The following is a 12,218-nucleotide window of genomic DNA, read 5'->3' on the forward strand; positions in this document are numbered from 1 at the left end:
CTACGGCTTCCATAACTGAAATGATGTGCCCACCTCCTATCTTCAGAGCTTAGGTATTCCAAACAAACATATCTATTTTGCTTAAAGCTATGATAGGAAGAAATTATTCTGAATTTTGGTAGTCCTAGGTCTTACTGGCAGAAAGAGTCTATACCAAGCAGACACTCTAAAATACAATGTGTAAGGGCAAACAAGTTGTCTAACATCTGAATAATTGTAATCTTTTATTATTATTTTTTTAATTAATATGAACTCCCTTTTGTTACCTTTTAAAAAAACAATCCTTTTCATTTTACTATACCAAGCAGACACTCTAAAATACAATGTGTAAGGGCAAACAAATTGTCTAACATCTGAATAATTGTAATCTTTTATTATTATTTTTTTTTAATTAATATGAACTCCCTTTTGTTAACTTTTAAAAAAACAAAATCCTTTTCATTTTACTTTCTGAAGAAACTTGAGTTATGGGCAAAAGCGATAGCAGACGATTTTGATGGTTGAATACACTGCAGTGTGGGTGGGATGAGCAATGACCTTGCCCCAGCATCGTGTCTTAAGACCACACCATGGCACTGGTAGAAAATAAATTATTATTGAAATAGCTTTGGCATGTGTGTAGTACTCTAAAATATAACTTTTGTTTTGTTTGTTTCTGTTATTTTTTGAGTAAGTTAGAATACAGAATGCTGGAAAGTGTGTATCTTAGCACTATGCCATGACAACTTACCTATTGAAATTGAAGCATATGCTGATTACTTTGCCACAAATGTAGAAATTGTCATACAAACCTAACATGACACAATTTATCTTGCTCATCAAACAAACAAACAAACAATGTTTTTTAAATGTGCTAAGGAATCAATTTATATATACCACACTTGTATGAGTATTGAAATAAACAGATTTTTTTCCCCCATAGGAAGTGATTATTCGTTTGTTGACCGTCGATATTCATCTAGAGAAAGTGGTGATAGATCAGAATATTCCAGATATGATGAAAGAGTCAAATACAGCACGTAAGAAGTATATAGATTTAAGTGTTTAATAATTTCTTTTAGTTCTATTCTTAGTACATAATTATATTGTGGTTATATTTTATTAATATAACCAAACTATTGAGTGCTAGATATTATTATAATGAATGCTAATTATTATTAGCATTTTGGCTAATCTGCATAAATGCTGACAAAATGGAAGAGAAAACATTGAAATCTCCAGAAATGTCGAATAACTTTATCACTTAAAATACAGTAATATACACAATACTGGATCATTTAATAGATATACAATATCAAGCTTGTATCAAAATATCAACTGTTTGTTTTAAAGTGAAGGCACAATTGAGGGATTGGATATTATGTTGATTTTTTTTTCTTTTTTGTTAAATATTTCAGTACAATAAAGTAAATAGATTTATTTCTGAAAATAAATATTTCCGGAAATAAATAAATAAATATTCACTTGCTAAATATTGTGCTGTTTGTCAAACATCTGCTATCAACGTTCTGAGTTTGAAAGTAATCAAAGAATGAATATTGATTCATTGATTAATTGTTGTGGAGAAACAGCTAGTTATTAAGAAATTGAAAACATCCTGTTCTGATAATTCCCACAGTTTTTTTTCTTTTCCTGTTAAAAGAATATAATACAGATTTAACAAAACACTTACTGCACTTCAGTAGAATAATTTGCTACTGTAGGATATACTGATTTGAAATTATTTTAATAATTATCACTTATTGGGTGTATTTTGCAAAAGACAAAGGTTCTTAATACATCTTGTCTATCCATATCCATGCTGTTATTACAGGGCTTCAGCTGAACAGATTTTACTGATTGCGCAAGAACTGGAAATCATCACATAAACATAATTGGTGTTACTGAGACAGAGAAGACTAAAACAGGTGAGATCCTACTAAATATTCAGATAATGATCAAAGAAAGGAAGGATAACATTTAATACCAAATATGAAGATTGGAAGGCAGTTTTGAAAGCAGTTTCAAGTAGAGGTATGTGGGGAAATGGACAATAAAGCTTATTTGTGCCTATGATCACATAGAAGGTAGTTCTAAGGAAGAATTGGAGGAATTTTTCTAGTCATTAGAGAAGGCACCTGATATAAAGAAAATGGAAAAGCAGGCCCTTCCTTGTTAGAGATGTAAACAGCAGAGTAGGAAACAAATCCCACCAGGCATATAGATAAGTTTTGAGAAAATTTGGAGAAAAGAGAAAAGCTATGGCCTGTTGGGTGGAGAGTAGATACTGTAACCACTCAGCCAACCAAGCTGGCAAAATCTTTATGCAATTTCTCAGCTGTTTGTTTTAAAGTGAAAATCTGTTTCTCCTCTGTTTCAAGTTTCCCTTCCACTATTTTTCTTAGCCTTCTCTCAGGTATGCTTAAATATTACTGGGAGTACTCAGTAAAGAAATTCATCTAATTCTTACATTCAGTTTTATTTCCTTTTTTATGGATGGGTACTAGGAGATATCTACTCTAATCATCTGGAATCGTCCTGTGACTAGGCTATCTGAATTATATAAAGTGAAAAATTTTATACCATCAAATCTTTCAAAGATAGTTGTAATTTTTGTCAAGTGTAATATACAGATCTTTCAAAAATGGAAAAGTGAAGCATTTATCTGTTATTGTCACATAAAGAAAGGGCTTTGATATATTTCATATATTTTACAGAAATTATGTACTCAAAAAATTGTTTGATTTCAAAATGAAAATACTTAATCTTCTATATTGTGTTTCATTTCTTTATGCATACATAAAGCAATCATTTTGCAGTAAATTCAGATTGAGATTCAAATTTTAATGTGTATTTAAAAACACAAAAACGTTTAGAATTTAGGTAACTAAGTAAACTACATCACACTGAACCAGAATATCAAATACATAATGTCTGAAATCTGACATTTCAGTCACATGTGCAGTTGTGCACATATGATAAACTACTGTGTTAACTCTGTGGTCATTGGCAGTGGTTTTTATTTATTTTATTTATTAATTTTTTCCCCCAAATGGAGGAATTTGTAGTTGATATCAAGAATACCTTCAGTGTATCACTATAGTAGGCACTGATATGTGGGCATGTATGATTGAATAGTTAAAATTTTTCATTCATAAATGCCAAAGGAGGTTACCATGAATAGCTGAAACAACAAATATAGCATTAATATTTCACTTATCCAAGGTGTGTAATTGCTTCCAGTATTCTGATACTACTATAAGTGTAGTAAAACAGTAGAATGTTTTTATTGTAATTAAAGAAATGAACTTTTTTTTTGGAAGGTATAAGATTGTTATTTAATCTTTACCTTCCAAAAAAATGAAAAAAATAAAAAACATTTCTTTAATTATAATAAAAATGTATTTCTAATTATCTTTCTATTTTATAACTAGCACTGCATAATAGGTTGCTATTTTTACTTATTACTGATAAGGATGTTTCACTTTATTTCAACTTGTAGCATTACAGTTATTAAATAATAACTTACATTTTTAATATATTAATATCATGTTTGTTTGTTTTTTTTAGCCTCTTGCACAAGAAATTAAGTAAGTGAAACTGTTTATAATATTGCATAACTAATTAAGCTTAATATAGAAAGAGTTTTACAGAATAACCAAATTGTATTTATTAATTTATGAATATTTAGAACATTTAAAGAAATAATCTGAAATAAGTAAAATAACATGTATAAAGAATGAATTTATTCTTCATGAGGTATTAAGGAGTCTCCACACCTCACTCAGTCAAAGTAATACTCTTTGGTTGGTAAGATCTGGGTTCTAATTCCATCAAAGGAAAGAAAAGATCCTTTATTAGAGCTTTTTCAATAGAAGACAAGTTAACTGGTTGCATATGGAGGTGGTAGGATTTTTCCCTGCAAAATGTGTAGACTGGCCATTTTTTAAAAAGTTTTTTTTTTTTTTTTGGGTGCTTAAGGGTCAAAGCTGTATAACTGAGAAGAGACCTCTACATAGCCTTCAAAAGAATGCAGACAAACTGACCAGGGCTTCTGACCTAATGTCCAATCCTCACCTTCTCATGGTAGACCCTGTTAGGTATCTACCTGGATACTGAACAAACAAGGATGGGCTGGCAATTTGGGATTTAGCCGACCAAACTGTATTCTTATTGGCTTAAACCACAATATAAAATGATGGTACAACATGACAGAATTTCATGTCGGCAGGGGGGTGTCGCTCGGTTAAACAAGGCCCCGTTGTTTTCACCAGGACGAATAGCGAAAAGTCAGCTACTGGAACAAATCCTGAAACACATTCCAACTCAACATCAGAGTTCAAGATTGGTACTATCAACATAAGAAGCCTGAATGGCAAAGAAATGGAGCTAGCTGAGGAATTGGATAAGTACCAGATCGACATAATAGGGGTGGCTGAAACAAAAAAGACAAAAACTGGTGAGATCTTTCTGAGCAAAATGTTATATTCAGGCAATGACAATCAAGGAAAAAGAAGGAGTAGCCATAGTATTCAACACTAAATATGAGGCTAATCTTCTTGAGTGGCAAGCAGTCTCAAGTAGAGTGATATGGGCAAATATCAGAATGGGGAACTGGACAATGAGACTTATTTGTGCCTATGGTCCCACAGAAGATTTTACTAAGGTAGAAGTGGAGGAATTTTTTGAGGCTTTAGAGAAAGCAACTAACACAATGAAAAAGGAAACGTTGATCCTTGTTGGGGATCTAAACAGGAGAGTAGGAAATGATTGTCAGACATATAAAAATATTTTGGGAAAATTTGAAGAAACAAGCAAAACTAATAATAATGGCAAATACATGGACTAGTTATTACTAACACAATGTTCCAACATAAAAATGTGCACAAATTCACATGGAGAGAAGAGGCAAGGAATAAGAGAAGTTTCATTGACTATGTTATTGTTGATAGTGGTGTTTTCTGACTGGTGCAGGACACTAGTGTGTACAGAGGATTTGAAATTGGAAGTGATCACCATTTAGTCTTGAGCAAGATAAAATTGAATTTCATATTGAAAACAAGAACATGTAAAAAAGTTTTAAACTGAATAAAAGTTGAGCAGCTCTCAGATGTGAACTGTAGACTAAAATACACAAACATTATTCAAGAAAAAAATGGAAGCGTTTGAGAACAGGAACCAAACTTGAGGTTTCAGTTGCAAATCCTGAAGAAAACATTGATTGATTATATTAACCAGACATGCATGTGGTGAGGTTATCTGCAAGGATAGAAAAATAAGAACTCCATGGTGGACACAGGAAGTTAAAGAGACAGTGAAGCAAAAGAAGAAAGCATATCAAAAGTTTCTTGACAGATAACAGATTAATTTGAAGGGAAATTGCTGATAGAAAATTAGTCAGCTTGTGCTCTTAGAGAATACAGAGACAAATGTAAACAAGCCAAAAAAAACTGTAAATCTAGTTAAACAAGAACATAGAAAATAAATATCAGGAAAGTGACAAGATATTCTGGAGGTTGTTGAAAAAGCTCAGAAATGGAGGAAAGATTGCTGTAAAAGGAATTTGAGATGATAAAGGTGAAATGAAAACTGGAAAAAAAGATCCTTGATGTTTGGAGTAATTACTGTGAAAAATAGTGTTGTGTTATTAAGTCATAATGCAACACTATTTTTATTTCATCTTATATGAAGAGAATGAAACATTGCTACTTGTAGTTTTGTTACAATAAGCCATTCAGTCTAATGATTCATCTCAATTAAAGATATTGATGGCAAACATTAATTCACAGAAGTCAAGTCAACATAAGTGTGCTTATTTTATCATATCTTTGAACTTAAAAGACTTCTAGATGATTACTGTAGCGATACTAAGTAAGTGACAAGCTTTGTTTCAGATGTGACAAATGAACACATGTCCATGACATCACTAAATCCCTCACTGCTTAGCTGTTTTTGGTACCTAGTTGTCATGTGAAATCTTGGTAATTTTCATTACACTGATACTATGCTGTATCAAAATATGACAACTGCTGATGGACACAGGAGAGAGAGAGAATACAAGAGGTGTTGGAGAGAGAGGAAAAGAAAAATGGAAATACCTTAAAATAGAAGGAAGAGTTATGAAGAATTTCCTTAAAAATGAATAATATTAAAGAATATTAGATTTCTATGCTCTCACTAAAGTTAGATTATATCATCCATCAGGACTTCCACCTTTTATTGATAAATATGATGTGACCCCATCATTAAATTCCGGATATGTACCATCAGGGAGTGTACAGAATATTATGATAGTAATGATCTTTTCATCATCATCATCATCATCAAATTCCTGCCATGTACCCTCAAGGGGTGTACAGGATATGACAGTACTACATGAAAAAAATTACATCATTACTAACTTCCTATCTACAATTTTCCTCCAAATCAGTCTGTTACTTGTCAAGACTCCAACATTATCAGATCTTATATTTCTATCGTCTAAGGCACTTTGTACCGTATCAATCCACCTATATCTTGGTCTTCCTCTGGGTCGTTTTCCTGCCAACCTGGCAGAGAACACTTGTTTTGCTAATCTTTCCTCTCCCATTCTATTTAAGTGACCATACCATCTGAGATTAGCTCTGCTAACGCATTCCTGGATGCTGACAATGTCAAGTTCTTTCCTAATATCCTCATTTTTAATATGATATTGCCATTGATGCCATCTGTTCACGCCTCTAATCTTTCTCAGGACTCTCATATCTGCGGTCTCTAGTCTTTGGTCAAGTGTTTTACTTCTGACCCAGCTCTCAGATCCATAAGTTAAAATTGGTTTGAACACAGTCTTGTATACAACTAATTTAGTGTTCCGACTAATTTCTTTCTTATTCCATATGAATTTATTCAATTGACTTCCCACGATACCAGCTTTGCTGATTCTGTTGTCTATTTCTATATTTAGTTTACCATCTTCAGTAAAAATTGTGCCTAAGTAGCTGAAATGTTTTACTTGTTCCACAGGTTCTCCATTCACAACACAGTTGACATTTTCAATGATTCTGCCTATTTTCATTGTCTTTGTCTTTTTATTGCTGACCTTCATACCATATCTATTACAACAGCTATTCAATTTAGTCAGAGAATCTTGCAGACTTGTAGTGGATTTATTTAGAAGTATAACATCATCCGCATAAAGCAAAGAGCTGACATTAACATCTCCAATTTTGATATCAGGTTTAATACCACATTCCTTCATAATGTGATCCATATAGATAATGAATAACAGAGGGGATAATGTACATCCTTGTCTCACACCAGATTTAACATTAAACCATCTTCCTGTACTTCCTTCAATTCTAACTGCTGACTCACAACTCAAATAAAGACTAAGTATTGCTTGATATAATGCCCCATTGACACCATATAACTGCAGCGTATTGAATAGCTTCTCTCTTGGCACCTTGTCATATGCCTTTTCCAAATCGACAAAACTTAAATACAGATCTTTGTTATATTCCCATGCTTTCTCGACTATTTGTCGTAAAGTGAAGATCTGATCCTGACAGCATCTATTTGGCCTGAATCCAGCTTGTTCTTCACCAAGCTTTTCTTCCACAATTCTTCTCAATCGTTTCTCAAGTATACTTGCATAGATCTTGCCAGGAACACTCAGTAGGGAAATACCTCTGTAATTCTCACATTCAGTTTTATTTCCCTTTTTATATATGGGTACTATGAGAGCTCTACTCCAATCATCGGGAATTCGTCCCTCTGTCCAGGCTTTCTGAACTATGCAGTGCAGCCACTGTAAGACTCTTATACCACCATACTTCAGCATTTCTGGTCGAATATCATCTACTCCTGCTGCCTTTCCACATTTCAAGCCTTTGATGGCTTTTTCTACTTCAAGTATGGATATGTATTCCTGACTGCATGCCTGGTCAGTGTTTTTTATCACTGTGCTGTCAATACTGCTTGTTTCATTTAGCAGTTTTTCAAAGTAATTACTCCATACTTCAAGGATATCTTTTTCTCCTGTTTTCATTTCACCTTTATCATCTCTAATTCCTTTTACAGCACTCTTTCCTCCATTCCTAAGCTTCTTCAACAACCTCCAGAATATTTTGCCACCTTCTTGATATTTATTTTCTATATTCTTGCCAAAGTCCTCCCATGACTTTTGTTTAGCTAGTTTTACACACTGTTTAGCTTTCTTACATTTGTCTCTGTATTCTGTAAGAGTAAAAGCTGACTTATTTGCCAGGAACTTTTGATATGCTTTCTTCTTTTCCTTCACTGCCTCTTTAACTTCCTGTGTCCACCAGGGAGTTCTGATTTTTTTATCCTTGCACACAACCTCACCACATGCCTCTCTGGCAGAATCAATCAATGTTTCCTTCAGAGTTTGCCACTGAATCTCCAAGGTTTGATTCCTGTTCTCAAACTCTTTCATTTTCTTTTCAATAATATTTCTGTATTTTAGTCTACAGTTCACATCTGAGAGCTGCTCAACTTTTATTCGCTTTAAAACTTTCTTACATGTTATTCTTTTCAATATGAAATTCAATTTTATCCTGCTCAAGACTAAATAGTGATCACTTCCAATTTCAAATCCTCTGTACACTCTGGTGTCCTGCACCAGGGAGAAAACATCACTATCAACAATAACATAGTCAATGAGACTTTTCTTATTCATTTAATGATCTTTTCATTTAATACTAATTTTCTATCAGCAGTTTCCCTTCAAATTAATCTTTTATCTGTCAAGATGCCAATGTTATCAAGTCTTATATTTCTTTCTTATAAGGTACATCTCGCTGTATCAATCTACCTAAACCTTGGTCTTCCTCTGGAGCTTTTTCTTATCATTCTGGTAAACACTTGTTCTGCTAATCTTTCCTTTCCCATTCTGTTTATTTCCCATACCACCTGAGATTAGCTCTGCTAACACATTCCTGAATGCTAACAACATTGAGTTCTTTTCTAATATCCTCAATTTTTATTATGATATTGCCACTGATACCATTGTTCACTCATCTAATCTTTCTCAGAACTCTCATATCTGTGGTCTTTGATTAAGTGTTTTATTTCTAATCCAGCTCTCAGATGCATAAGTTAAAATTTGGGGGGGGGGAACTTAACGGTCAAAGCTGAAAAACTGGAAGAAAGCCTCCATGTTACCTTATAAGGAATGTGGAGAATAAACCAGGGCTTCTGACATAATATCCAATCATCACCTTCTCAAATTGTAATTACATCAAAATTTTTAGGCTATTCAAGAATTCCATTCTGAGATCCTTACACTGTACGAAATTTTTTTGTCCTTTAAGCATGACTCTGCACAAGTATTATTATTATTAGACACCTCCAGGGAGTCCAAGGACTCATTGAGAGAGGACACCTGCACTACAACTCTGTCTCCACCACTCAATCCCAATTGACTGCAACTACACCAATGCTATCTACCACCGACCACCACCACCACTAGTATTTTCCACAGACAATCACAAACATCCATGCCCACAGCGGGATTCGAACCTGCAACCTTTTGGCCAGAGAGCAGATACACTGACCACTTGGCCAACCAGGCTGGCATATATTTACTGTCACTTTTTTCTGTTTTCCTTGAAAAACTTTTACTGTATCAAATTATTGAAGATCACTTTTCAAAGGTTTTTTTTGATTTTATTATTATAACTGCCATATACAAATGACAAAAAGTGTGCACTTTGAAATAAACAAGATTTGTTAGCTTCCTTTAAATGATTGATATTTTGTATTTAATTGAAGTAGTTAAATATGACTTTTTATTGCTACAGACATTTCATGAATTTTAAAGTATAAATGTGCATGTGATTAAAGAGGACATTATGTGCATATATAATAAGAATTTTTTTTTATAAAAAACGAACTATATACTTTGAAAATAAATAAAGAAAAAATTGTTAAGAGATATCTTAGTCTAATTCAATTTAGATAATGCTTGAAAAAATTAAGTTTAAAATATGCACCTTGTGAAACACCAACTGCAAAGGCCTGGGGATAAGAAATTGTATAATTCAATAGGAGAAAAATTTATTTTCTTTTTGGGTTTTTTTCTTTCGAAACATTTATGATGAAAAAGCAGGAAGAGAACTATATAAATAAGTTTGTCACAACTAAACAGAATTTGCTGCATTTGACAAGATTGTACCAAACTCAGCTGGATTATGATGTTATGTGTGATTTGAATGCCCTGACATCAGTAGGAAACTGAATCTTCAGGTTCAGTGTGTGAACTCATTATCATATTAATGAGAAATAGTTGAAATTGACAATTGAGATGTGGAAGCTTCTCCTTAGGACAAATTTCCACATCTCAATTATCCAGACATCTACCAAATTTCTTGCTTGTGTTATCTTATTTCGGACAAACAGGAAGATCTGCTTTTATTTGGTTAGAAGAACACAAGTTTTATATTCAATACCTCGAGCCTGAACAGTCTGGACTTGTGGAGCATGATATCAACACTAGACATAGAGTTCATTGGAAAAAGACGAGAGTCCTTCACAAAAGTTGGTTTCTCATGGAACAGCTTTATAAAGAAACATGGGAAACTTTACTTCACTCTCATAACAGATCCGATGGTTTACGTCTGTCTCCTTTGTGAGAGATAATACTTTTTAAATCAAGTAATCTTTCCTAACTTTATTTTAACAAATTGTATAATTTTTTTTTAATAAGTTAGGAAATTTAATGACCTTTTTTTTAGTTTTCTTACATTAGCTACTTAGGTGAAACCTTTAGGAATTATCTTTAATGTTTGATTACCATTAAGCATTCTTGTACTGAAGATGCCTTTGATACTTGGTGAAAATTTAATAAAAGAAACGTGAGTCTCATTCCAGTATTATAATTTATTTAAATATCCCTATGCACAGTATTTCCTTATTGAAACAAAAAGTTCCATGTTTGGTCCCTAGAATAGAGTTTCTGAAGACTATATTAAAAAATAAATAAAAAAATATAAAATATGTGTAAAATTTTAAAAAGGTAGGAAAAATATTTAGCTCACCCACAGTATAAATATACTATAGGTTTACAAAAACTAAGAGGGTGGGACTCACATTAAAAAATATATATATATTTATATATATCATATATATCAGATACATAGAATAGTTCCGTGAGAGCTATAGTTCCATAAATATCAGAGGTAAAAGAAAATATTGCAGAGGGAACTACAGCTTTCATTCTCACACCAGAACATTCATGGAAGCTGTGCAGTTAAGAGGAATAAAAGTTGATGAGTAAATGAAATTTACTCGTCTAGAGTAGCTAATAGGAACTAAAGGGTTCAGTTTGTTTAAGAAGCGGGATATACATAATTAGATGATTGCAGTATTATTATTATGGGCAACTCCAAGGAGTCCATAGACTCATCGAGGGAAGAACATGTGAAGAACAACTATTCAACATTCACACAGTATCTATCATACCTCACCTTGAACTCATTTACAGTCATGGCATCCACAACAGAACTCTGACTGCTTATTCCACTCATTCACCGCTCTCCAAGTAAAAAACCTAGCTATAACACCTTTGCTAACAACGCTCTTGCCCAGCTTCCATGTATGGCCCCTAGTCCTCCCACCACAAATCCTATTCTCAAAAATATCTTCTGAATTAATCGTATAGAAACCCTTCAGTAATTTGAATGTCTCAATCATATCACCTCTTTTCTGCCTATCAACCAATTTCTGCAAGCCACAAATCTTCAACCTGTTCTCATAAGGTTCATTCCATAGACCTGCTATCATCTTGGTCACTTGTCTCTGGATCCTCACCACCTCCTCCCCATCCATAAGAAACCCTGGCACCCATATCTGGGCACAGTAGTCTAGTGGGGTCTTATCAAGGCTCAATACAGAGGAACAATAACCTGTTTGTTCTGTCCTTGTTAAAGTATTTTTCAGCAACCAAGTGATTTGATGAGCTGATTTAGCCAATTTTGCAATGTGCCCCCTAAACTTCAACTTCCTATCCACCAACACTCCCAAATCCCTGGACTTGTCTATCTCCTGGAGTACAGTTCCACCAATCTGATATACTGCTGCTAATCTTTTCACCCCAAAATGCATAACCTTACATTTTGCCACATTAAATTGACATCCATTCTCTTTAGCCCAGTCCTCCAAACTATCCAAATCATCTTGCAAAATTTTGACATCCTGTGCACTCACTATTGCTCTACCCAACTTTGCATCATCAGCAAACA

The 12,218-nt window shown here is 33.4% G+C and overlaps 1 protein-coding gene across 1 annotated transcript in view; it reads left to right on the forward strand.

Annotated features, from left to right (window-relative positions):
• Window positions 1-12,218, forward strand: part of Blos3 (Biogenesis of lysosome-related organelles complex 1, subunit 3) — a 62,879-nt gene that overhangs the window by 25,122 nt on the left and 25,539 nt on the right. The window contains exons 3-4 of the mRNA XM_090411875.1: window positions 923-1,019; window positions 3,550-3,569. Coding sequence (XP_090268001.1) covers window positions 923-1,019; window positions 3,550-3,569 — 117 coding nt within the window. The remainder of the gene's footprint in view (window positions 1-922; window positions 1,020-3,549; window positions 3,570-12,218) is intronic.

The sequence above is a fragment of the Typopeltis vanoorti genome, chromosome 22 (genome assembly GCF_054136105.1).
Source record: "Typopeltis vanoorti isolate ZY-2024b chromosome 22, IOZ_Tvanoo_1.0, whole genome shotgun sequence".
Classification (NCBI taxonomy): Eukaryota; Metazoa; Arthropoda; class Arachnida; order Uropygi; family Thelyphonidae; genus Typopeltis; species Typopeltis vanoorti.